At 50.8% G+C, this 27,159-nt stretch overlaps 2 protein-coding genes across 2 annotated transcripts in view; both read left to right on the forward strand.

The window, feature by feature from the left end:
- ALDH1A3 (aldehyde dehydrogenase 1 family member A3) overlaps positions 1-23,261 on the forward strand; it is a 37,436-nt gene extending 14,175 nt beyond the window's left edge. The window contains exons 6-13 of the mRNA XM_047738267.1: positions 2,122-2,250; positions 4,246-4,359; positions 6,585-6,687; positions 8,785-8,969; positions 12,335-12,499; positions 13,677-13,834; positions 15,100-15,174; positions 21,390-23,261. Coding sequence (XP_047594223.1) covers positions 2,122-2,250; positions 4,246-4,359; positions 6,585-6,687; positions 8,785-8,969; positions 12,335-12,499; positions 13,677-13,834; positions 15,100-15,174; positions 21,390-21,462 — 1,002 coding nt within the window. The 3' untranslated portion in view covers positions 21,463-23,261. The remainder of the gene's footprint in view (positions 1-2,121; positions 2,251-4,245; positions 4,360-6,584; positions 6,688-8,784; positions 8,970-12,334; positions 12,500-13,676; positions 13,835-15,099; positions 15,175-21,389) is intronic.
- A 2,687-nt stretch (positions 23,262-25,948) lies between these two features.
- The window catches only part of LRRK1 (leucine rich repeat kinase 1), a 120,993-nt gene continuing 119,782 nt past the window's right edge, over positions 25,949-27,159 (forward strand). The window contains exon 1 of the mRNA XM_047736287.1: positions 25,949-26,340. The gene's annotated coding sequence lies outside the window, so the exon portion shown is untranslated. The remainder of the gene's footprint in view (positions 26,341-27,159) is intronic.

Genomic DNA, 27,159 nt, shown 5'->3' on the forward strand with positions numbered 1-27,159 from the left:
ATTCACTGGGCAGTGGGGAGCCTGACAGGTAGCAGGGAATAGAGTGATGCTGCCCATCTGTTGGAGAAAGCCTTGGGCCACTGCAGCACCTGGGCAGGAGGCTGTGCAGAGAGGCAGCAACGTGGAGAGAGGACTGGGAGTGTGCTCCGTGTGTCCCTTCCGCCAGCCGTTGGGAGCCCACTGTGAGCCAGGCATGGTGTCAGGGTCCTAGGTACTGAGGACATGAAGCCAGTGGGCTCAGCTCTCTGAGGGCCCCTGAGGAACTCGCAGGTCAATTAAAAGGCTGAGAAGGGAAGCCCCAAGAAAAATGGTAAGACAGGACCTGTTGGAAGACCAAGGGGAAGCATGGATTTGAAAACTCCTAAGGAGGTCGAGTTGGTGGAGTTTAGTGTCTCATCAGAGGTCAAGGGTGAGTCATGGCTAGAACTGGGTGGATGGTGTTGCTGGTGGATTTGCAGAAGACTGGGGGAGAAGCGGGTTAGGGTGGAGTGCCATGACAGATGAAGGTCATTCTAGACAGATTGTCATAGAGGAGCTAGTGGAAGAGACAAGCAAAGGGTCCCATCGGACATTTGCATATTTGGCTTGGGGGCTCGAGAGAGGCAAGGCCTGGAGACACCCACAGGCAGTGGTCAGGACAGAGGTGTTTCCTGTCCATCAGGTTGGGAGGGGGGGATCATCCAGAGAGGGATGCAGAGTGAGAGAAGAGGGCCCGGGGCCAAATCCCATATGTTGTTAGGGGATCTGACTAAGAAGTCTGAGCAGCTAGGGTCAGGGGCATCCCAGGAATGGAATACATTTCCAGAGGAAGACTATGGTCAATAGGGTCCTCTCCTTCGTAGCAATTAAAAAAGACATAACAGTTAGATTTGCTCGCTGACAGCAGTATGGGGAATTTGGGGTGCAGTGGAAGCCCCATTGTTGGGGCTTACAGAAGGGGACCTAAGCATGTGGGCACAGCTCTTCCAAGAAGCTTCGAGGGGAGAGAAGGGAGCTGCTGGAAGTGGCAGAAGCCAAGGGAAGGTACAGATTTGCTTGTCAGAGAGGAGAGATTGATGGTATTTGTGTGCTAAGGAGTGGGGGTCCAGGAAGAAGAGGGGACCCCAATCATTAGTTGGGGGGTACCCCCAAACAATGCCTGCCATCATTTAGCCGAGCACATTGGCCCTTGGGAATTGAGATCTTGGATTTGTTGTCTCGTGGTAGGAATTCCAGAGGGAACTGGGAGAGAAATTAGAGTGGCCTGATCTCGAGGTGGCTACCTTTTGGCAGCCCCGTGCGTATAGCTTCACAGAAAGCTCCTCTGTTTGGCATCCTTGGAACATAAGGAGCCAAAGGGACTGCTTTGGGATGGGATGGTTGGGGGACAGCTAGAATCAAGCTACCTGCTCTCTTGTAGATGCTTGGTTTCATTGTGCCTCATCAAAGATGATACTCAGAGGGGCAGGGTAGCGGGGGACACAAGGCTCGCTCTTGTGAATCCCGGCCTTCACCTGCTAGTTTGTGACCTTGGGCAAGTGACCTCTCCCTTCTGTGTTTCATCTGTAAATGGAGGGGATAATAGGACTATCTCATATGCATTGATAGGGATCAAATGAGTTAAGTGTTCAGTGACTGGAACAGCACCTGGAACAGAGTAAATGCTCTGTGGCTGTTACCTCTTGTGTTAGGCTTCTTATCACAGTGATTTTGGTATCCTTGCTTCTGTAGTTGAAAGACGACAAGAGACACATTTCCCAACATGATCTCCACCAAACAGCAATCCAGTGGGGGTTCAGTATGTATTCTATAAGAAGAGAAAAAGATCCTGTAATACCTGAGTTTAGCAGAGGCGGGCCTCATTCCTGCAGTATTTTTCAGACCCTTTAACATGCTGATAGCATCATAAACCTCTAAGAGGAGAAGGTAGTACGCCTACAGCAGAATCCTCTTTGCAAAGACTACTTACGGCAGGAATGCAGGTCTGATCTTTGCACACTCCTATATTACTTCCAACACCCCAAATCTAGACCATCCAAAGCAAATTCCTCCCTGGAGACCTTACTGGGCCTCCAGGACAGGGCAGCGGGGTGGATCGGGCTCCCCCCACCCCCACCAAGCTCCTCTATGTTCTGTCCCCAGTGGAACTTCCCTCTGCTGATGCTGGTGTGGAAATTGGCACCCGCCATCTGTTGTGGGAACACCATCGTTGTGAAGCCGGCGGAGCAGACACCCCTCACTGCCCTTTATCTGGGCTCTCTGATCAAAGAGGTAAGGTATTCGAGAAAGAAAGAAAATATTATGTGTTGTTGATAACATCCCCACCCCACCACCGTCACCAGATAAAGCTGCCCCATCAAGCCGAGGGGTGCGTGGCAGTGCCAGCCGGCTCACAGCTGAGTGGGAAATGGAATGGCTCCCCATGTTGCCCTTGGCAGGCACGCGCGCCCTCTCTCCTGCTTGTGGTCACTGAGCTAGAAGAAACTCCTCCCTCCCACAGATCCTAATGAGAAGACTTAGCTCTTATTATGGGTTCAGACCTATGGTTTAGGAGCAAATGTTTTGTCTGGAGGGTTTGCAGGAGGGTCCCTCCAAGTGTCAGAGGTTCTTTGGGGCTGGCCTCTGTGGTGTAGGCAATGGCCCGCGCTGTTCTCCTGGAGGGGTCCTCTTGCCAGCTCCCACTGAAGGGGCTGCGGCAAGCCAGGCTCATTCACCCGAACCTCCCTTCCAGTGCTCTGCGCTCGGGCCATTGTCTTGTCCCCTCTACTCCCCGCCCCCTGCAGCCCCCATGCTGGGAAACCAGCAGCCCGAAGAAACACCTCCTTCCAGACACACCTGGCATCATGCTTCAGCCCTACCGAGCCCAGCTTGTGTGTCGCCAAGAGGTTAAAAAAGAAACAGGAAGGGGGACGCCTGGGTGGCTCAGTTGGTTAAGCAGCTGCCTTCGGCTCAGGTCATGATCCCAGCGTCCTGGGATCGAGTCCCACATCGGGCTCCTTGCTTGGCGGGGAGCCTGCTTCTCCCTCTGCCTCTGCCTGCCATTGTGTCCGCCTGTGCTCGCTCTCTCTCCCTCTCTCTCTCTGACAAATAAATAAAAAAATCTTAAAAAAAAAAAAAAAGAAAAGAAACAGGAAGGAATGAGGGATGGAAGGAGAGACCCATTCCTTTCACTTCTCAGCTGGCTCATACGATTGGGAAGCAGGATCTCTACTACTTAGAAATAATGCTACAGCCGCCAGGAACTGGCCCGTTTCCCACTTTCCTTCGACTGGGGATGTAGGACATGAAATACATCATATTAATGAGACGGACAGATTCTAAAATCACAGCCGTGAACACACAGCACCTAGGAAAACGAAAGACTCAAGCACTATGTCCCAAAGTCTTGCCTTTCTAAAATAGTGTGTTTGCATGAGATGGTAATTGATAAATTGTTCATTAAATAACATCCCCCACCTCATTCATTTGTGGTGTTCCTGGTGAATAAAGAGGCCTGGGAGGAGCAGGGTAGGAGGCATGGATGTGAAAGAGCGGACTGTCCCCAGCCTTCGGGGTATGCCAGCTCGGGGTGAGGCCCAGGTTCAGCAAGCAGGAGCTTTGAGGGCGTGATACCGCATTGCCATTTGGAACATGGAGGGGCAGGTTTAAGAAATGGGAGCTGAAGCCCAGGGAGAGGATATTCTTTTTTTAAGATTTTCTATTTATTTATTTGACAGAGAGAGAGAGAGATCACAAGTAGGCAGAGAGACAGACGGGGATGGGGAAAGCAGACTCCCCGCTGAGCAGAGAGCCTGATGGGGGACTCGAACCCAGGACCCTGGGATCATGACCTCAGCTGAAGGCAGAGGCGTAACCCACTGAGCCACCCAGGCGCCCAGGAAGAGGATATTTTGCAGGGGCCTCTGAATCTTGGAGGATGTAACCAGGGTATCTCTCTTCCCTGAGAATACATATGTGTAGACAGAGCCACACACACAAGCACACACACAGAATGGAGCTCAGCTATGGGGGTTCACTGCCATTTTGCTCCAAGTCCCTTTTGGGTTATGAGGTACTGCCTGGAAGGAAGGGCGTATGTATGCCTCGCCCGGGCCCAGCCTGCACCCTGCCCACCTCGGTCTGGGTCCTCGGGTGGCTGTATGACTCGGGCCCTGGCTTCCCAAAGAGGGAAACATTCTATAGCCCTGGTTCCCTCGGCCTGAGCGTGGTCTGTGGCAGACATCTGTCCATTCTCCTCCACTGATGGCCACCTTAATTTCCATCCAGGTCGGATTCCCTCCAGGAGTGGTCAACATCGTGCCAGGATTTGGGCCCACAGTGGGAGCAGCGATTTCCTCTCACCCTCAGATCAGCAAGATCGCCTTCACGGGGTCCACAGAGGTAACCCTCCTCACCCGCGGTCAGCCAGCATGGCAGCCGCTGTCTGAACCGAGACCTGGGAACTTTCCCCTTGAGCAGCTGAGCTCTGATAATTTCTCCTAAGTGTGGCCACGTTTCAGTGCGTAACAACCAGTTAAAAAAAAAAAAAGCAAATAAATAAAGTCACTGGTCCAGTTTCCAAGCTAAGTAAGTATCTAATAGAACTCAGAAGCCTGAGAAGAAAAGATTGGTAGATAAGATAAAATAAAAATGTAAAACATCCAGAGGACAAACAGTGTCATAATTGAAGTTCACGGATACATGGCAAGCTGGGAGAAGCCCAGTCATGATGTATGCAGCTCTCCAAAGCTTAAAATCCATAATACCCTTAAAAATCAGTGAAAAAGGAAAAACAAACAAACGAACAAAAAACAAGCGCTCTAAGTGGTGGGGCAGTGGGTAACTCAGAGAAGGGAAACACCGAATGTCCAACAAGCTTGACCTGGCTCATTGGTCATCAGGGAAATGCAAATTCCAGTGAAAGTCAGAGTCTTTGTCTGTCAGATGGGTAAAAATTGGAATCTGGTCTGAGGCCGTGGGAAACCAACAGACACTCCCCCATGGCAGTCCCCAGGCACAGGGCCGCCTGGTAGTATCGATCCCACATTTGACTCAGAAATTCCATTTCAAAGCCACTGGTCGGAGAGAGGGCTTCTCACGAGCCCTCAAGGACATGTCTTCCCGTATGCTGTGTCCATTCTGTACGGGGCGTTACAGCCATTACAGTAAGGAAGACTGCTGTCTGAGTTTGAAGCACACAAAAAAGTAAACCGTGGGAAAGTAGCTACAGAATGATCCCACGAGGAAAAGTGTGTGTGGAGAGAAATCCGTAAGGATACCCAAGAAGTTCTTCCTGTGGCCACGTCTGTGCAGGTCCTGGGGCATAGGGGAGAAGGGAGATGAAAACTTTCCCCCTTTGCCCTGACACACATCTCCTTGTGGAATTATATGTAATATTCTTCTGTCCTTGAGAACGAAACAAATAAATGCTTCCCAAGCACGAAGTATCCCCCCCTGCCCCGCCATCTCCCCAAAAATTTAGTCCAGCCAGGAGCCCAAGCTGTCTTCTCCCCCAATAGCAGATTCGTCCCTTCTCCTGCCCATCCCCGGCTTCTCTGCAGAGACACCCGAACCTCTCTAGGAGCCTTTAGGACTGCCCCATGGGTCCAGTGGGGTGTTTTTCTAACTGGGCAGCCAAACTCAGGGACAAGAAAGTGGCCTCTTCCAGTGACCTTGCTCGGCTGGCCAGCATCTCCGGAAGGGGGACAGGGGTGCTTTCCCACCCTAGGTCCCCCTGCTGCACCCAGCCATGAAAGCCCACCTCAACTCCACAGGAAATTGCCAGTCCATGGCAGACTGGTGTTACTTCTGTTGCTCTCTGGGGACAATCCCTGTCACTGTGGGACTATTCCAAATGTCATTTACTCCATCACCTATGAGCTGGCCAGTATTTAAAATGTACTCACACCTTAGTTTTGGGGGAACAGCCTCTTGCTGGCTGTCTGGGTCTAAGTGTCTGTGTGCGGCTCGGTCTCCTGAGAGTCTGTGGGGCCCGCCGTATGATGGTCCGGGCCTCCACTCTGGCAGTGTGTGCTGTGATAGGAGAGACCCTCCGGGTACATGAAGGAGGTTGGTGAGGCGTCCTGTTCCTGCCCCATGTACCGGTTCTCTCCCTTCCCCCTGGGGAAGCCTCGGTCTTGAGTCTGTTGCCAGAGAATTGGCTCTTTCTCCTCCTGAAGGTCAGCTTCCCTATTACCATACATTTGGAGGTTCCTGCAGATTATACCAAAGAGCCCCGCAGAACCCCGTCCCCCATGAGCGAGCGCTGGAACAGCTACCCCTGGTCCCCTCGAGCCCTTTTCCAGACGAGCTGGACCGGCCTGCTTCCAGGAGCCGGCTGTGCCAGGAGCCGGCTGTGCCACTAGCCAGCTGTGTGGCTGTGGGCATATCGCTGGGCCTTCCAGAGGCTCCCGCTCCATCCACCCCTGTAAGTGGAGCAGCTCAGACTGAGTGATGTCAAGGTCTGATCCGTGAGGAGACGCAGGGAGAGGCCGGGGGGCTGGGGAGGCAGCCTCAGAGGCCTAAGGCCCCTGGGCAGAGGCAGGAGACCCATAGATTTATCTAGAACGTGCGGGCCAAGTCTGGCCCCAGCCGAGGTTTCATCTGGTCTGTTTTTCATCCTGAAGGTTGGAAAGTTGGTTAAAGAAGCCGCCTCTCGGAGCAATCTGAAGAGGGTGACCCTGGAGCTTGGGGGGAAGAACCCCTGTATCGTGTGTGCAGATGCCGACCGTGAGTGTCTTCCCTTCTGGACGTTGTTGGGGTTTAGTCCTTAAATCTCTCCCGGATTCCTTGTGCAAGCTCAGAACCAGCTGAGAGAGAGACACACGTATACACATGAAATGGCAATGTTTATCCCCCTTGGGTTGTCCTGTCCTAAGCAGGCAGATGAGATCAAAACACCAGCTTTATGGCTCATGGAAAGCTGCTTTGGGGAAATATGTGTCCTGTGTGGGGCCAAGGGGCTGCCTGTTTCTGCCCTTCAAGAATATGTTTGTGTTCCCCGTCCCTGCAGAGCTGGGGCCGTAAGGAGCCGATCAGATCCTTCTCCAGACTCTCCTGTGCAGGGAGACAGCCAGGAGAGGGAGTTGCTGGGCAGGTGCTCCCCCACTCACAGGCATTAATCACCCCCCACCCCTCTCCGAAACTTGAGATGTTTCTTCCTTCTTTGTCTCAGGCCTGACAAATGAGAGGACAGTGGCAGCGGACCCTTAAACATGTCCCCCTAGTCTGGGTCCTATTTGTCTGTCTGTCTCTCGCCACCACTTCTTCTCTGCGCAAGCATCCCCGCCCAGCAGCTTGGGGGCGGTGTGTGTCTTGCTAGAGGTTCCTGAGATGATATGAAACTGTATGCTATTCTTGGCTACCATGTCCAGAGGAAGGAAGGGCCATGTTGGGCATTCAGTCTCCTGCTGACAGGGTCAGCTGCCAAAAGGTGTGCCTTCCCAGGTACCCTGAAGCACCTTCTAGAAAAGCCTTCCTCACCTGCCCCCTGGAAATTCCTTTCATGGAGAACAAAGCTTTACATTCCACTCTCAGATAAGGTGGGCGCTGCAAATATCCCTGAGAAAAAGAACCCTAGTACAATTTCTTGCTAAAGTGTAAAGGACTGATATCACTTCCTCTCCTTGAAGCTGGCTTTCTGTGGGGAGCGAGTGGCCTGGGTAAGGCAGCAAGCTTCAGGGAAGGAGAAGGAAGCTGGGCATGAGGGCAGATGGCTCCTTTGTCACCTGGGCTGGTGCTCCCTTGTAGAAGCCTTGGTGGTGTTGGTAATGGTTTCTGGAACCACACAGAGCAGTTCTGGGTGTTGCCACATCTGGGGTCCCAAACTCCAGTCCTGAAGAGCCAGGACCCTTGTTTCTCATTCTCGTGCCACCATATCTGGGCACCCGGTCTCCACCTCAGCTCCTCCTCTCTCACTGGCACTGAAGAACACTGCAGCTAGAACACAAAACTCCCTCCCGTTCGGGGGTTGGTTTTATAAGGCTCATGAACGCCGAGGGCAGCATTCCCTGGAGCTGCTTCAGAGCGGTGCCGGGGTGTCTGGATAGCCTGCCCGTGCCCTGCAGGGGCCATGTGTTTGCCCAGTGCAAAGATGCAAAGTGTGCCCAGTGCATTTCCTAAGTAGTAGCGTAGTGTGCATGTTGGAGGGGGGCGGGGGGTGCAGAAAAACCAGCTCACTGTGGAGCGCTGGAGACCACACTGTGAGCTGTAAGTGATACCCCACTGAGCATTCTTCTCCCTGAAGCACGGCCCCGAAGGTTTTCCTTACTAAGCACCCTTCTGGTTTTAACCCGATGACCGCTCTCGAGTTGGGATACAGACCTCCTCAGGCAGAATCGGTGCTCTCTTTTTAACCCTATCTGTCCTACATGGAGTTAACATTACTAAGACTTAATAAGCAAAAGAAGCTGACTTCGTAGGACTTGGTAGTGAAGGAACCTCAAGGAGGACTAGCTCTCACCTGTCGGCCTGCATCAGTACTTACTTATGGAAGACTATTCTAGAACTCTCTAGAATTAGGTCCTCTAGAAAGGGGGAGGAGTGGGGGTCTGGGAGAGGGTGAACCGGGGAGTGCAAACTCTGTGTGGTCCTTAGAGTAAGGAAGTCCTGCACTCAGGGGACTGATTTCCCCCCACACTTGGGTGCACCCAGAAAATCCTTGTTCCCATCCTCTCTGTTGGGAAATGCCGGGAATAAAATTAATTTCTGCAACTCGGCCGTTCCGGGGCCTGTTTTCTGGTGCGGGCAATTAGCATTGCAGCTGTCACCCGTCCTGCCCTAACGACTTAATCGCTTCCTCCTGCCCCCGCCACCCGCTCCATCCAGTGGACTTGGCAGTGGAGTGCGCCCATCAGGGAGTTTTCTTCAACCAAGGTCAGTGCTGCACGGCCGCCTCCAGGGTGTTCGTGGAGGAGCAGATCTACGCCGAGTTTGTCAGGCGGAGCGTGGAGCACGCCAAGAAGCGTCCGGTGGGAGACCCCTTCGACGTCAGAACGGAGCAGGGGCCGCAGGTAACCCACTGATGCGGCAGAACCCGCAGTGTGCCTCTGGGGGCTGAACCAGGCAGCCCCTCTCGCCCTTGGCCCCTTACAGCTCTGCTGCTTTTCCATCGATTCCCGGGTCCCTCCCAAACAGAAGGGAGGCTGCCTCGCCTTCCGCTTGCTTTCGTTTTGACACCATCCCTTGGGGTCTCTGTGGGCTTATAAAGCGGGAGTAGACACACAGAGGTTTTGCTCTTTGTGGCTGATAATGCCAAGCTCAGGGCCCTGGCAAGGAGGGAGGCATTCCCAGTTCATATGGCGCCATGCCTGCACCCTCCAGCCAAGAGGACTGTCCAGTCTCTGAGCCACCAGGATTTCCAGAAGAGAGACTCAGGCAGAGGCTGTGTTACCTGGCTGGTCTCCTTGCAGAAGAGGGGTTGTAACCATGGCCGAAAGGCAGCAAAGTATAGGCAGAGGCCAAGTACCTAGAGCCCACGGTCTGAGCCTCCAGGCCCTCCCTGGAGCTCACATGCACTGTAGGACAAGGTCACTGTCAGAAACCAAAGAATCCCAGTGGAGAGGGAGTGCAGAGGGCTCAGGGAACAGGGCTTCGTCTCTGGGCAGGCGGAGCCTGTCTCCGGAGGCCCGGTTTTCGAAACTAAGGACGGGATGAAAATGATCATAACCACGAGGTTTAATAACCTCTTTAAAAGGGCACATCGTGTATCGCTTTCTTACTAATTATGCAGTACAGCAGATGGATAAATATTTAAAAGAGGGCAGCCTGACCATCTATGCATTATTGAAATAGAGCTCGACAGCAACCCACTTTGCTGGGAGCCAAAGTCCTGCCCCAGCCACGAAGTTGCAAATCACATGTCCAGACTCTGTACTTGTGTCTGTCCCGGGAGCTCAGTGCTTCCGCACTGCACTGGCACTGCATGTTTACATGGGAAACCACACAAGTTTGGCTCTGTGATTTTGTGGAAGTCCCAAGCTCTTGCCAAACCTCACTTTCCTCATCTGGAAAATGGAAATAATGGATGAATATTGTGAATATTTCAAGGTACCTAATAAGTCTTTATTTTTTAAAGGTGGAGGCAAGGGGCGCATTCAATGACAGGCTCCCTGATCCAGGTAGCGAAAGAAGTGTATGACTTCAGGCCATGTCTGTCAGGTCTTGCTTAACCATCCCTGGCCGGGGAAGGGGGAGGACCATGTGGAAAAAGGTGCATTTCTGGCCACTGTGCCCATCCTTGCCTTGCCCCAGCCCACATGCACGGCGGCTCCAATACCACGTGACCCTGGTGGAGAGAAGCATCCCAGTTGTGGCCAAAACTCTCCACCCTGCCAGACCTCAACTCCAAACCTAGTGGCCAGTGACACGAAGTTGTCTAGTGACCTCGTTTGGATTTCAGGTCTGAATGCAAACATGGCCACAAGCCATTATCAAATCCACCGTGATTGTAAAGTTAATCCAGACTCCATGGGAAATATGTGAGCTGATCCCATACTAAGGAAAACCTTTCACCCCATCATTATTCGTAAGTCTCTTTCCAAGGCTCCAGGCTTGACTTCTGAAGCCAGATACAGAAAATCTCTTCCAAGAGAGCAGATTCAAGCAGAATGGGTGTTGATTTCGTCGGTGCTTTTGATGCTGCTGCTAAAAGTCCTTCTGAAAGCTCACTTAAGCCGCCTAACCTCAGCATATTATTTTAGGACGATGTTGGATTTTTTTCTCCCAAAGTGCTTTTTCATCTACGGTAATAAGATTTTTACTCAGAGAGGATTTACAGCTGTCCAAATAGTCCTGTCTTTCTCCTGCCTATTAAAGAGCTAGCTGACCTAGATCAGTGTCTACTGCAGACAGCCAGCCAAATGCTCCAGAATCGTTCAGGTTTATTTGGCAACTGAGCAACGAGGCGCATAAACATTGCACAAGACACCTGGTGGGGGTGGGTCTGGTGCCCTCTCCAGCAGAGCCGAGTGTAGCTTCCGACCTGTCCTTTGGGGTCTGCCTGACTCTGTCCCTGGTGTTGTACCCAGCCACGTCCTTTACTTCTGGAAGGTTCTCCTTCCAGCACAGGAATGCACCAGCTGACATTTCTTGGGGGATTATTAGATTGAGACAATGTGTTCACATGGACTCATCAGGAAGAATGGAGTCTGGATATGCAGGCTTTCCACGAGGACCCAGCCCTGCCCCCAGGACAGACAGACAGAAAATGGTCACAGCCATTCAGGACCTGTATTTGGTTAAGCCCTTCAAACCCTCTTGGCCTCTGGGGAGGAGGGAAGAGTATCTTGGAACTTTTAACTCCAAACTGGGTTCACCCAAGAGAAGTTGAGAGAACCTTGAGATATTACTGGAATCATTGCAGTTGTTTGAATTACTTGCTTAGGTGGGAGTACATTCCCAGGGGTTAAAACCTAGAACACATAGAGAGATCAGTGGAGAAAAGGCTTTCTTTCATCCCCCCCTCTCCATTCATAGGCCTGGTTCTTAACCTTCCCTCTATGGGTATCCCACAGTCTTAGTTTCTCATGTATCCCTCCAGAACTTCTTTATGGATATAGAAGCAAATATGAATGTGTGCTCTCATTTTCCCTGTTTTTTTACCCAAAAGGTAACTGATATCTATCCTGTTTTTCACCTTGGTTTTTGTGCCCTTGTAAGAAACTTGGAAGGGCTTTCTATATTGGCTGGGGGGTGGGGGTACAGGGTAAGGTGGTCAGCTTTCCTTCTCCCTTCTCCTCTGCACCATGGATGGGCAATTCCAATAACTGTCACCCTCATCCAACATGCCCTGTAAGAAAGAGGGCAGGGCTTCCAGATAACCTACATGACACTCAGCTAGACTGGAAGTTGAAATAAGCAAAGAAGACTTTTTTTTAAATCATAAGCATATCCCAAATAAGGAAAGACTTCTTTAGCATAAGCATATCCCAATCATGACTTGGGATATGCTTATGCTAAAAAATTCTTTCATTGTCATTCAAAAACGCAAATTTAACTGGGTGCCCTGTAATTTTATTTGCGAAATCTAGCAACCCTTGCAGGTTGCAAGAAGGTGGGAGAGCAAAGAATGTGACCATTTCAGATCTCGTTTCATTCACAGGTTTGCTTAATAGCATGGAAGGGGTTGGTGGTAGGATAGACGGTGCACGGGAAAGGATGAGGAGAGCCTATTTCCCCATCTCTCCTCTGCTCCAAAAGGCCTAGACTTGTGCATCAGAGGAATATTCGCATACAAGGCACATCTGTCCCGTGAATTATGACTTGGCGAGAACACTTAGGGGTGGGACAGCTGATCATGTGAATGGCCGTTGGACCCATAAGATGGCAGCCGCCGCCCGAAAGGAATTCAAGCCATACCTCTCCTTGTGTTTTGCAGATAGACCAAAAGCAGTTTGACAAAATCCTCGATCTGATTGAGAGTGGGAAGAAGGAGGGAGCCAAGCTGGAATGTGGGGGTTCAGCCATGGAAGATAGGGGGCTCTTCATCAAACCCACCGTCTTCTCCGAAGTTACAGACACCATGCGCATTGCCAAAGAGGAGGTACTGGAGGTGGCAGGAAAATCTTCATCTCAAGGGGACTCTTGTGGGGTGGGAGGGCGAGAGGACGGAGTCTTACAAACAGAAGTCTTCTCTAGGGCTCAGGGACCCCGGAAGTCATTGTGAGGGGAGAGTTTTCCTTTCTCCCGTGGCTTTCTTCCTCTCCTTTGGTTTCTGAGGGAAGCCATCTTGCCTACCTGCCTTTGGGAACCCCTGGCCCTATATAGCAGCTGAAGAGTTTGTCCTAAACCCCCCATTTTCACACGTCTCTGGGGAGCCACAGTCCCTCTTCTTTCTTCTAACACGTCCTCGGGTTAGCTCATGGTGGAGGGTTCTTGCCCCCTGTGGGTTATACCAGTGGATTCACAGCCCAAAGCTACCTTCAGCCCCGCTAGACTGAACTAAAACGAAAAGTGTGTTCATTCAAAGAACCATCGGGGCTGGAATTCTCTTTGAAGTTTTCTGTCACGAGCATCCTTGGAAATGGTAGAAATTGAGGAGACCCCCCCCCCCAATAAAAGTGGGATTCTAACTTGGTCTTTCAATCTCACTGTGAGTCTGGATGGACACCGGTTCCCACCTAGGGTTCCAGGGGGTCAGACCCTGGGCTGTGTGGTGTTTTGGGACGCAGAGAAAGTGAATCACTGCTGAGCGCTTCCTGTGTGGGTATTTTATAGACTTTCTCCTGGAGGTTTTTATGGGATTTTTATTTTTATTTTACATTTCGAGGAACAGTGTCTTCCTCTGTCCCCTGGGAGTTATTAGGGAGACATTTTATGGTGCCTTTGTTGATGGAAAACGTACCACCAAGAGGCCGGGGCACACAGTCCTACAGCTGTGCCCTACAACCCCCTCAGCAATAACTTTCCACAAAAAACTCGCCAATTTTTGTCTTGTGGGCACGTCAGCAGGCTGGGGCTTCTCAGAAGCCCTGATGACAATAAGAGAGAGAAGCCTGGAACATGCTTTCGGTTGGTATCTTAAGTTCGGCTTAGTCGTAATCCTTCCCTTCAGATGTCAACTGTCCAGTAGCTCAAAAGATCTCCGCAGGTTCTTTGCTCTCCAGTCCTCGCTCCTCACACGTGTGAGCGCTCTGGATGAAACGAAGGCCATACTTGCTCAGAACGGACGCCCTTCGTCTGGAGGCCCCTCTCACCGTCGTTTTTGCAATTCCACATAGATTTTTGGACCGGTGCAGCCAATCCTGAAGTTCAAAAATATCGAAGAAGTGATAAAGAGGGCCAACAGCCTTGAATATGGACTCACGGCAGCTGTGTTCACAAAAAACCTCGACAAAGCACTGAAGCTGGCTTCCGCCTTGGAGTCTGGAACCGTCTGGTGAGTAGCAGATGCGTGCGTTTCTGCTCTCCGGAGTGGCTAGCTTGCTCGCTACACCGCCCTTCTATGGACAGACAGCTTCTAGTCACATGTTCTGGGCCAAGCACTGTCTTAGAGCTTTGGTCCATCCTCATGACTACGTCTGAGACGGACACCATCATTGTCCCTGTTTAACAGAGGAGGAAATGGAGACACAGAGAGGCTGGGTGATTTGCCTAGGGTCACACAGCGGGTACAGAGCAGAGCAGAGCCCAGAGCCGGCCGGCCAGCTCCGCTGCCCCTGTTGCTGACCACCGTGTTGTGCTGTCCCTCGCACTCCACTCCCTCCACCTTTATTTTTTATTCTGACTCTAAAAGCAGTGCATGGTCTTGTCCAAAATGTGAACCAAAGTCCCTGCTTCCCCAGTCATCTTGCCAATGACATTATCCTCACTGGAATGATGATAATGCTTTGGGGCTCAGAGAGGCTAAGTTACAAGCCCAGAATTCTTACAAGCCAAGAAGCAGGAGAGCTTTGAGGTCAGGTCTGGCCGATTTCAAAGCTAAATCTTATTCCCCGATGCCGCAGTTTCCCTCTTCTTTCTTCTCGCCTTGACATTCCATTCCTATCTCAGCAAAAAGCTTTATGCTTAGGAATATTCAGATTTTAGGCGTGCCTGGGTGGCTCAGTCAGTTAAGCACCTGCCTTCAGCTCAGGTCACGATCCCAGGGTCCCAGAATCGAGTCCCACATTGGGATCCCTGCTCAGCAGGGAGCCTGCTTCTCCCTCTCCCTCCACCTGTTGCCCTCCCTGCTTGTGCTCTCCCTCTATCTCTCTCTCTGTGTCAAATAAATAAATTAAAATTAAAAAAAAATCTTTTTAAGATTTTATTTATTTACTTGACACAGAGAGAGAGGTCACAGTAGGCAGAAAAGCAGGCAGAGAGAGAGGGGGAAGCAGGCTCCCCACTGAGCAGGGAGCCCGATGTGGGGCTCGATCCCGGGACCCTGAGATCATGACCTGAGCTGAAGGTAGAGGCTTAACCCACTGAGCCACCCAGGCGCCCCAAAATTTAAAAAAAAAATTTAAGGATTATTTAAATTTTAGCTTCTGGTGGGAAGAATGAGAAGGCAGAAGTTGAAAACCCGCTGTTGTCATTACTAAAACTTTGACAGAAAGTCATCCTTTAGGCAACGGTCTGTTTCATGCCCCTGAGAGCCGGGACACCCGTGACCCTGGTCGGCCTTCCCCAGGTAATCGTGAGCATCTTTTGTTCTTCCTCTAGGATCAACTGCTATAATGCCATCTACGCACAGGCTCCATTTGGTGGCTTTAAAATGTCAGGAAATGGCAGAGAACTGTAAGTATTTGCTCTCGCACACCTGCCAGCAGATGAACAAAACACACCCTAGATTCGCGGTGGGCAGGAATGCGGGCAGGTGCTCTAGTCCACCAGCCTTGCCCCGTGCCCCACTGTGTCAGCCATGTCAGGACAGCTGGTGCCCCTTTCCCTCTGGGGCTGCGATGGATCTCTCTCACCCTCTCTGTCCCTCCTGCCTTCCCGCTTCTGCTGTCCTCCACCCTCATCCTCATCCCCTGCTCCTTCGGGCCCCAGGACTAACCTCTAGCCTCAGCTTCTGTGTCCTCCCCGGCACCTACCACACATTGAGATGCCAGTAGAGACTTGGCCCAGGCTCCCCACACGAGGACAGGGGCAGAACTAGAAAAGGGCCCTTTTTGCCAGACTCACACAAACCCCAGCCTTCAGCAAGGAAGACAGGCTCTCTCCCAGGCTCCACGGGCAGACTCGGGGTACTCTGACTCCTTCTCCGTGCCTCTCTGGGAGACATACTGCGGTGCCCTTCGTAGCTCCCTCAAATCCACCACATGCTCCCAAAGGGCTGCTTTCCATCTTGCCCGCTGGGAAGAAGCACTCCGTGGGCAGAGAGTCATGGACAGGCTTTCTTGTGTCTGGCCCAAGATAAAAGGTCCAGGCACAGAGCCGGACAGAGCATTCCAGGAGTGGACACACTGTCGTTTCCAGCTGGACAAGGCCTTCTCTCCCACGTCCTTCTTGGTGGTTTTTATTAGCCTTTGTGGACAAACAGCTTTTGGGATCCATCTTCCCAGGGGGACCATCTGTGACAACAGGCAGGGCTGCTCCTGGAACATTTCAGAGGGCTCTGAGCTCTTACTCTTTGTTAAACAGTTTGTGTTATTTATATACAAATGTATTACCTCCGTACTTGTTTGTAGATCTTCCAATGGGAGAACTCAGATGCTTCCCCTCAGCTTGGGCCTTCGTGGGGCCCTTGGGCAGCTCCCCTTCCAGATTCTTCCTAAAGACGTTATGAGAGAACGGGGCTGGCTTCCCTTCCTAAACAAATCCTTTCGACTCTTCTCCATGGAACTGGGGTCCCTCCCCCCATCTTGGTCTTTCTTTTTGATCCATTCCTGAGTCATGGCAAATATGCCAGAAACATCCAAACATCTGAGGAAAACATGTCTACTGGTGTCCCTCTTATGCCTATGACGCGTTTCCCCTTCAGGGAACCTCAGTAAATTCTCAGCCGTGAGAACCCTTTGTAGAAATCATGTTTTATCCCACATGGCTTGTCTGTTTTCTGTTCTATGTGCCTCTGCTTCAGTTTCTTTCCACACCCTCCTGCTTGAGAGAGGCATGGGGCCTGGGCTGGGGTTACCTGGGTCCCTGTCAGGGCCCGCCACCAGCCGCAGTACGGGTGACTGCTGGCCGGTACTGAGCACAGACTGTGCAGGCTCTGTATAAGCACTTTTTCACATGTGCCTTCACGCCACGCTCATGACAGTCCACAAGATGGTGTGTCTTTGTTCTGCTTGCCATGCCAGAGTACTGTGTAGACGGGGTGGCTTAAACAGGAGACACTGATTGCTCACCATTCTGGAAGCTGGAAGCCTGAGATCCAAGTGCTAGCAGATCTGGGGTCTGGCAAGGGCTCCTCTCCTAGTTGATAGAAGGGTGTCTTCTCACTGTGTCCTCACATGGTGGAGGGGGTGAGGGAGCTCTCGGGGGTCTCCTTTTTAAGGACACTTAACCCTATTCATGAGGGCTTCCAACTCTCCTAACCTAACCACTTCCCAAAGACCCCACCTCCTAATACCTTCCCATTGGGAGTTGGGGCTTCAGTGTAGGAATTTTAGGTGGACACAAACATCGGGTCCATTGTAGATGCCTGCTACTACCACTAACCACCCATGTTTCCGGGTACTACCCCAGGGATGCCAGGGAGGTTCCCTGCCTTTCCTGGGTCACACTGCCAGTAAGGGACAAAGGTGGGGTTGAGCCCTTGGGCCCACCACACCACAACTCCTTGCTCAGCGGGGGTGTCACCTCTGTAAGCCACATGGACTGAAGCCAGACAGGGCATATGTGGTCATTTGTCTCCTCTGATCAGCAGCCTTCAACCAGTCAGGTCATGACTGATGAGGAGGGGACCCAGGACCCCACACGGTCCTCCCCTCAGAGATCAGATGCAGTAAGAATTTGGGGCCCCAAGCAGACGACCTTGGATGTCAAAGCTGCAGGAAGGGTGTGTGGGGCCCTCCTGACTTCTAGTGTGTACTAACTCACACCGACTCTGGCTTATGGCTTTCCTCACCTGTGTCTTTGCGTCTCCACTCCCCTCCAACCCCAGGTTTTAACGGGCTTTCAGGGTCTCAGCACCCCTGTCTGGCTCAGGGCGCAGAGCGCAGCGCGGCTCTCATCCCGCCGCAGCCGGGACTTTTTTGCATGTGTTTTTTTGACCCTTGGCATATATTTTTTCAAGACTTTTGATAAAGCACTTTAACGTAATCCACAAGGGGCCTGGAAACTGACTTGAAAACCAATTTCCATTTGCACTGGTCTCTGATTAATGTCTTCATGTTCCATCGAGTTCTCCTTTTGTGTGCTGGAGCACGGGGAGGGGGATTCCGTGGTTTTCCCCAGCCCCGGCCGCCTGGACCGGGCTGGCTCTCTGCCGCCCACCCACAAGCCCCTCCGGGGATCTGGTCCTGTGCGTGTCTTGGGACGAAGCCTCCAAGTTCTCTTCGTCCTGGGCACTTTTCTTGGTGGTTTTGCAATCACAGCAACAACAAGCAACAAAATCCACACAGTTGAGAAGGGTGGAAAGCTAGGCCTCCCTCCGCGGATCCTTAATCCCGTTTGTTAGAGATAAGCACGGTCCCATCACTCATTTTTCCCCCCATTTGTTTACTTAGCCAATATTTAATGAGCACCTTTGGGGCACGTGCTGGGTTCTGAGCCCAGAGCAGCGATCACACCTTCCCCTGCCAACGTTCTGGTGGGGTCCAAGAGGAGAAGGGCCGGGTTCATGATTGGCCTCGAGCGCCAAGACTGTCACGACTGGGCAAGAAACCCATTAGGAGACGCCACAGGGGGTCCAGAACTTGAACTTTGGCAGGGATTGCAGGAATAGGAAGAATAAGGTGATTCGTGTACTTCATCCTACAGGAATGGTTTAAGACTGGACTTGATTAATCAGCTAAGTAACTGAATGTGCTTTCATCATTTGGTTTATTACTTTTCTTTATGAAGTCGCTATATCATTAACTATTTCGTGTTTTTAACAACGCAATACTAGATATTCACTTTTAAAATTTACTTGTGTATTTTCTTTGTAGTACATTCTTTTCTGTTTTCTTTTTTTTTTTTAAGATTTTATTTATTTATTTGACAGAGAGATCACAAGTAGGCAGAGAGGCAGGCAGAGAGAGAGGGGGAAGAAACAGGCTCCCTGCTGAACAGAGAGCCCGATGCGGGGCTCCATCCCAGGACCCTGAGTTCGTGACCTGAGCTGTAGGCAGAGGCTTTAACCCACTGAGCCACCTAGGGGCTCCATTTTTTCTGTTTTCAAATGAAATGGGAGTGAACTTTTTTGGGGGCTTGAGAATGGGCTTTGGATATTCCTCCATTCTTTTTATTAAGGGTCTTCTGTGATGGACTTTTCTGTTATATCCAAGGGCTTTTCCTATTACGAACCATTCTGGCATAAATCTTTATGCACTTGTGGGAGATTATTTTCAGAATAAATTCCTAAAATTAGGTAATCTGCTCCATGAGAAATGAGCTCCCAGTCTTTTGGTTTGTGTGTCTTTAATTGCAAGGGCGTTGAGCATGTTTTTCACACTTACTAGTAATCTGTATTTGTTTTTCTGTGAACTGACTGTTCATGCCCTTTGTTGATTTTTCCATTTGTTTGTGGGTTTTTTAAATTGGGTTTTAAGAGCTCTTTGTATATGAAGGAAAATGGCACTGTTTCCCACACAGGGTTGTGATTGTAATTTTTTTCTAGCTTGTCATTTGTTTTTGGGGGGGTTTTTGAAATGGATTTTCCACTCTGCAAAAATTGAATTCAGCGTTCTGCGTATGGCTTTTATATTTTGTGTTATGTTTAAAAAAGATTACAAAATACTTCACTCATTCTCACGGGTTCTTGAACTATTTGTTTCAGGGAACTACCAAAAAAAAAAAAAATCTCAATGACTTATTCATTAAGAAATAATAATACTTTTTACCCTTTATTTATTTTTTAAAAATTTTTTTAAAGATTTATTTATTCGACAGAGACCCAGGGAGAGAGGAAACACAAGCAGGGGGAGCAGGAGGGGGAGAAGCAGGCTTCCTGCCAAGCAGGGAGCCCGATGCCGGGCTCGATCCCAGGACTCTGGGGATCATGACCTGAGCTGAAGGCAGATGCTTAAGGACTGAACCACTCAGGCACCCCTACCCTTTATTTTTTACCTGTAGGTAGGAGGTGCTCTATAATAAATCATCTCCAAACAAGATAAGGTCAAGGAGGCGATGGTATGCCCATTTTAAAGATAATGAATTGGAGGCTTAGGAAGGCCTAAGTACCTGCCTGCATGGGTCTAAGCCAGTAGTTCTCTAGCTTGAGTGCTATCAGAATCTCCTGGCTTGTTACAGATTTCTGGGCCCCACTTCAGTAGGTGTCTTAGTTTTCTATTGCCGCTACAATAATTTATCACAAAATTTGTGGTTTGAACAACCTAAATGTACTATTTTACACAGTTCTGTAGGCTAAACATCAGACGGTCTCACTGAGCTGAAATCAAGGCATGCATGGGGCTGCATTTCTTTCTGGGGACTCCAGGCAGAGAATATGTTTCCTTGTCTTTTTCAGCTTCTAGAGGCTCCCCACATTCCTTGGCTGGCGGCCCCATCCTCTGTGCTCAAAGGCAACACTGTTGCAGCCCTCTAAACCCTGCTCCTGCAGTCTAATTTCCCTGACTCTCTTCTGCCTCCCTTGTACCCTCTTAAGGATTCTGGTGATTACATCGGGCCCACCCAGATAATCCAGAATACCCTTGTATTTTATTTTATTTTTTTAAGATTTTATTTATTCATTTGACAGACAGAGATCACAAGTAGGCAGAGAGGCAGGCAGAGAGAGAGGAAGGGAAGCAGGCTCCCCGCTGAGCAGAGAGCCTGATGCGGGGCTCGATCCCAGGACCCTGGGATCACGACCTGAGCCGAAGGCAGAGACTTTAACCCACTGAGCCATCCAGGCGCTCCTAACCTTATATTTTAAAGCCAGTTAATTGGCAGTTTTAATCCCATCTGCAGCCTTAATCCCCTTTTGCCATGTAACCTAACACCAGTTCTGAAGGTTCAGATAGGGTCACCCCGACTCTGGGGTGCTCTTCTGTCAACCCCTGGGGAAGGGTAGGGGCCTGGGAATCTGCATTTGGGGCAAGTTCTGAGGTGTCACTGAGGCGCTGAGACCACACTTTGAGAACCACAGCTCAAAGAGACGAAATGGGACTCTGCGGACCCTCCAGTGGCCGCCTCAATTTTGAGCTCTTCCTCAACAAGGACACATTTGTATTTACCTAACAGCAGAGAAAGTGTCGTAGAGGCATTTAAATCTGTCCAAGGCCGCATTTCAGTTCTGGGAAGGGGAGCTGCCCTGAGGAAGGCCCATGATACCTGAGAAGGGGCCCCTGGGCTCTGCAGGACGTAGAGAAAGGACACAGAGCAAAGATGCGAACTCAGAGGTTGTGGCCCCCCGCGTGTCTAGTCTGTGCTCACATCTGCTCCCCTCGATGCTCTGGTCTGGCCTGACTCCTCCTACAGCTGGTCGCCAGCTGTGGGCTCCGAGGTCCACTCTAGGCCCCTCCATGTCCTTCTTCCTTGTGGATCCTCTGGCCACATCCCCCGGTCCCCTCCTTGTCCACCCATGTGGGCCCTCTTCTCACTCTGTACTCCCCACCCAGGGGATCCACCTCCCCCCCCATCCCTTTCATTCATTTAAGGCAAATCTTTTTGAATATTTCCAAAGCATCACACACCAAAAAACCTCATATTTAAACTTAAGTTATACATCAAGTTACTCAAACATACTAATGGTGTGACTGTCCTGGATATTCCCCTATGAAGTCATCACATTCTGACCTTTTGCGCCGACTCCAAACTGTCCAGCCGAGTAATTGGCCAGCCAAGCGTTAGAACACAGTGGCGACAGAATGGCAAGGTGACATGCCCGTTTTATATTCTCCTCTTTTCTGTGATCGCAGTGGTGAGTACGCACTGGCTGAGTACACAGAGGTGAAAACTGTCACCATCAAACTCGATGACAAGAGCCCCTGAAGGAAAGGCGGGCTCCTTCCTCAAGCATCTGACAGCTGAATGTGGCAGATCAAATTTTGCCGAAGAAAAAAACTGCATTTGCCGCCTTCCTGGGGTTCCTTTGCGCTGGAGACTTTAAATCTACTGGATTTGAATGATTTCCACTTTCCTTTCACACTCCTGTTTTAGTGACCAATCCGTTGTATATGTGGAATTGCAGTCCTGCTTGGGGATGGAGCTCAGGGTCCTTTCCATTTTTCCCTTTCAACCAGGTCCCTCTGGGGACAGTGAAGGGGCTCAGGGCGTGGCGAACAGGAAGTGTTATTTGAAGTCTCCAGCGGTCCCTTAAAAATGTTTGGCCGATTCTGACTTCGGTAAGAACTTGGAAAAATGCCCGGCTTGCTCTGCAAACAGGGCCCTGCACCTGAGGCTTCTTGGGGTTACCTGCCCACGACCCAAGCCCCTCCTACCAGTTAGCGGAAAAGAAACAGAACGAAGTTCAAAACAAACAGACAGGATTGTGAGGATACAATGGGGGCCGCTTTGGGGAAGCAGGTGCCATGGAAAGGTACTGAAGGTCTTGGGTGTGAAAGGGTGTGGGTTCTTCAAGGACTGCCTCTTGACATTGACCATGGGACTCCGCTTAAAACAAAAACTCCTTTTGGAATATGACCGAATCAGTGCCCAACATGCTTATCTAAAACTATGTCATGGGCGACCTTAACCAAGGCACTTTCTTAGGCAGAAAACATCGCTAGTGTCACCTTTGCTGCTGATGACTCAGTGATGACAGCTTAGCAGCTGCGTTTTACAAACCAGAGCCATAATTCCCTTTTACAAATTCTGAATTTCTGCTACTTGCATTAACGGTTTATGATCCGTCTGTGTAGCTCTCTATGTCTCCAGCTTGGTGATCTATGTTAGATTAGCAAAGCATACACAACTGGAAAGGCTGTTGCTTTAATGCCAATTGGTTTTTTAAAGTCCTATTTTGATATTAATGATTAATTAACAAATAACACCGGGACTCCGTGGAAGAACTGGGTCCCTCAGTACTAAAGTGGCCTGAGGACTGCACTAACATGTTGTGAATGTTTCTTTTCCTCTTTATATCTGCAAATGCTGTGCAATCCCAAGTTTTAAAGTGTTCCCCGATTGCTTCTAAAAAAACAAAACCAAATGGAATTGCGCTATTTGGATACTTCCACTGTTACTAATTAGTTACTTTTCTGAGGGTGCTTCTATTTGGGAATTCAATTATGTTTGAGAATTAAATCGGGAGAAGGGCAATAAGATGACAAACGTCAAAACCAGTGTATGGATGAAAGAAAGCCCTGTATGGAATGGGTTGTCGTTCTTGTCAGAAATAGGCAATATGCAATTCACCTTCTCCGCATCAGTAAACACTTACCACTTAAACTGTCAGCAACTCGCTAGGTCAGGGGTTGACTTCGTACACTGAATTTTCAGGATTTTATCTCAAGCAACTACAGACACTAACCTTGTTGGTAATACATTAGAGGGTTCTTATTCTCTCATTGTACAATAATGCCTTTATTATGAAATGCTACATTATTTATAATTGGTGTAGTTAATGTATCTTTTTATAGTTGTAAGTAAACAGAGGTGGTATATTCAACCTTCTGTAATATACTGTATTTAGAAATGGAAATCTATATAGTAATAGATTTCACTTCTTTTAAGGTTTACTCCTGTGGTATGGTTTCAGAAAAATCTATTGGCCTGGGAATTCTGACCCCCAACTACCGATTATGTCCGACAATGCAACAATGATAAAATAAAATTGGATATTTGACAAACATTATTTTTTTTCATTTAAGGACCAAACTCATTTTAATTCTGCGGCAGACCTTTCTCTTTCTCAGAGCTAATGTACAAAATGGCTTGTCATTAAGCAGTATCTGTGGCTTAAGATTCAAATTCCACTTGCTCAATCGATCAGGCCTCACATTTAGCCTGAGTGTGAAACCTACTCATCTGTGTTTGCGGGTTGAGCAGACAGGGAGCTCAGCCTCAAAGGCTCCGTGACTTAGCTGGTGAAGTGTAAGCTGTCACCTAAGCTGCCTGAGTGTCCTTTTACTAATGAGCAGGTGAGTCTGGAAAATGGTGGGGAGGATGGCACAGGGGTTTAGAGAAAATACTGCATTCTGCTCCTGTCTGCACACGTTTCCATTTTTGTCACGAGGATCTTGGTGTTTGGGTTTAACCCAAGTTTGAGTTTCTAACATGCCTCAGTCACCAAGTCGTGAGCTGACACTGAAGTTGGATCAAAAGCTTCCCTTGTACTTGGTTAGGTCCATTGAGTTACATCTGTGTATTTGATGTTGATCATCCAAGGTCACTTTGGCTATGGGGTGACAAGGTGCCTCCTTTTTTTTTTTTTTAAGGGATTTTATTTATTTGTCACAGAGAGAAATCACAGTAGGCAGAGAGAGAGGGGGAAACAGGTTCCCTGCCAAGCAGACAGCCTGATGTAGGGCTCGATCCCACGACACTGAGATCATGACCTGAGCCGAAGGCAGAGGCTTAACCCACCGAGCCACCTAGGCGACCCCCAAGGTGCCACCTTTTAAGAGAACACTTAAGAGAGGCCTGGATCAGATCTCTCTTAATGTACCCAATTACATAGGTATTCATTTATTTAGAAAACTTTCATTTCTCAATCTCAGTGTGAGCAGAACATTCTAGGAAAATGGCCTTTTCCTTTACTGGTTTATTTATTTTTTCCTTTTTTGGTTTACCTTTCCTTTTTTGGTTTACTTATTTTTCCTTTACTGGTTTACTCTCTGAAGGGAACCATTCTGGGGACACACACTGGGTGTCATGGGTGTGCATGTGGTGGGGGATGCACAGGAGGGGGGCACATTTTCTCAAAGTGGACCTTATGGAATACCCTAGCTTCTCCTGGTAGCGGACAAAGAATTATTACTGTCCTGCCCCTAGCATGTATCTGACTTGAGCCTAAAATGCAGATGATAAAGGATTTTTTTTATAAAGTATCCAGAGAAAAATGTCTGAGGAAACTAAGTTCGCAGCGGAAGAAATGACTAAAAGTCTGTGGGGGTGGGATGGCAAGGTAGCAGTCAGCCACTAGGCCTTCAGGAGGCAGAAATGTGAGGTGGGGGAAGCAGCTTCCAGTTGATTACACCTTAGGAGCGGTCATTCCAACTGAGATGCTGAGAACCTGGGTATGCAGAGCAAAAGCTAGAGGACCACGGGTCAGCATTGGCAGGGGAAGTGACCAAGAAGCAGAAGGAAGAGATCTTAACTGACCCGTAATAACCCCGTGCAAACCTGTGACTAACTAACTCATGCCTAATGAATAGAGTTAAATGCTGGGATGTAACCAGCTCAAAACACTCCAGTAGGCTGTTTTTTTTGTTTGTTTGTTTTGTTTTGTTTTGTTTTTACATTGGAGACATTCCCTAGCCTCTATTCCCAAACTCTTGGAAAAGGGAAGCTGAGTTGCCCCAACCACATTGGCCACAGGAGCTATAGCGTCCGCCCGGCACTGGGCGTGCTCTTCCTCATGGTACCGCTAGATGGCGCGGCCGCGCGCCGTAGAGGCGCCGCGCCGGGATTGTCCGGCTCACTCAGCATTGCGACGCCACGCCCTGCAAATTATTAGGGACTTTTCGGTAGCAATCCCACTGCTGCCTTTCGAGTTCTGCCGTTAGGACCGAAGTATTGAGGAGAGGATTGAAAACCGCATCCACCCTTTTGTAAGGGCGTTCCGTGGCAGGAGAGCTGGGGGTCTCCTGGGAGCAAAGCAAGGCTGCCCGGGGGTGCCCTTGCCAATGGGCCACTGCTCAGAGTGCCCGCGACGTCGTGCGGGGGTCGTGCGGGGGCCCTGCGTCCGCCCGGCCTTTGTGAAATGGCAGTGAGGGTGGTGGGGATTTGCCTCCGTCTTGCCCTAAATCTCATGTAACGTTACATGAGAAGCGTTTAGGGCGCGGGTCCTGCCAGGCTGCAGAACCAACTGCTTTTTTCTGAGCAGACTTCTCTTTCTGGGGTTGGCACGTGGAGCCAAATCTGAGGGCTGTCGGCAGCCTGGGTGTCCGCCTTCAGAGAGTGGCCTCCGCAGTGTGATGAACATACTTACATTCAGTCGAAACAAAACAAATTGCCAACATTCCACACTGTCTTATCTACTAAAACAGACCACACCATTTAAAATGATTCACCACATAGTGACATCTTTATATGTACATCCATAATTAAATAAATTCTTGTGACGGGAGGGGCACAGTTTGCAAAATACAAAAGCATTAAAAATATGTATTTTTATACTGCCCTATACAGAATTGTACATAAATGAATATTTGCCTGACTTTTAAGTATTTACTGCGAGTCTACACCTAGTACAAGTCAGACGTTAGTCGTTGGATTTTGCCCCCGAGCAGAGCCAAGGGGACAGTGAAAGCTGGGCTGAGCTGAGAACCGACCAATCTTGTCGCTGCGCCTGCCCCGCCAGAAGCGGGCAGGGTACCCAAACCTGGAGGAGACCTCGCGCTGCAAGGGCCCACGGGCCCCGTCGTCTCCCGGGCAGGAGCGGTGCATCTGGGCACCTCCGGCTGGGGAAACTGAGGCGGGCCACCACAGGGACCCCCCCCCCACCCTGTGCCCGTCGCGGGCCGCAGCAACCTCGGCCGACCCTCGCCGTGCGCGCTCTCCGTGCCTCCCGCCAGCGGGCCGCAGGATTGAGGAAGTGCGTCTGGGCCCGGCCCGGCCCCGGCGCGCGCGGCCGGAGGCGCAGGGGGCGGAGGGCAGGGGGACAGCCAGGTCCCGGCCCGCTGGTGTCCGCCCCGCCCGGTCCCGCTCGCCCAGCCCCGCGTCCCAGGCGTCCCGGGTCCTGCCCCGCCGCCGCCGCAGCCGCAGGTAAGCACCCGTCCGGCCCGCGCTCCAACCGGGGGCGCTGGCTGCTTCCTGCGGAGGGTCTCGGGGAGCCCCGGGCCCCCGCAGTCCAGGCCCGCGCTCCGGGCGGTTGCGTGCTCCGCCAAGGTGGCCCTTGCGGGAGGGGTGGGGGGGGGTGCACCGAGGGCGCGGGCGACCCCCGTCTTGTGGCCCCGCGGCCTCCCCGGCCCGCGGAGTGGGGGAGGGTGCGAGGCCCTGCAGGGCCACCCCGAACTCCCGCGCGGGCCGTGCCGGGGGCGGGAGGAGCAGGGGCAAAAAAACAAAAGTCGGGAAGAGATACACGGCGTCTCTACAGATGTCTCTACAGACATTTCCTTCAGCCCCGCACGGGCCCAGTGTGAGCGCGCCAGGGTGCGGGTGAGTGTGAGTGCGTGTGCGTGTGCGTGTGCGTGTGTGTGTGACGGGGAGGCTCTGCCCAGGATCTCTGGCCCCCGGGGCGGGGTCGGGGAGCTGCTTCTGAGGGTCTGCCAAGCGCGCCAGCCCCCCCACCCCGCCCTGCAAAGCCTGGGCTGGGCTTCTGCCCAAGGGACGAGGCTCTGGCAGGTCCCCGTAAAACCCGCCATCTCTGCCACCTTGCCTGGCAGGGGTGCAGAGATGAGTGAGGTCCAGGACAGGGTAAGGAGGGAGCCTGGGAAGGCTGGTGGCCAGAGGAAGATGGTAAGGGAGAATCTAGGAACCTCTGGCCAGCCCATCTTGTCCCTGCATGGTTAGAGGCCAGGAAGTTTTCTCCCCAAACACATTGGCAGGGTTCAGAGAGAGAGAAAACAGGAGCCCGCGGTTAAG

The sequence above is a fragment of the Lutra lutra genome, chromosome 7 (genome assembly GCF_902655055.1).
Source record: "Lutra lutra chromosome 7, mLutLut1.2, whole genome shotgun sequence".
In the NCBI taxonomy this organism is placed as follows: Eukaryota; Metazoa; Chordata; class Mammalia; order Carnivora; family Mustelidae; genus Lutra; species Lutra lutra.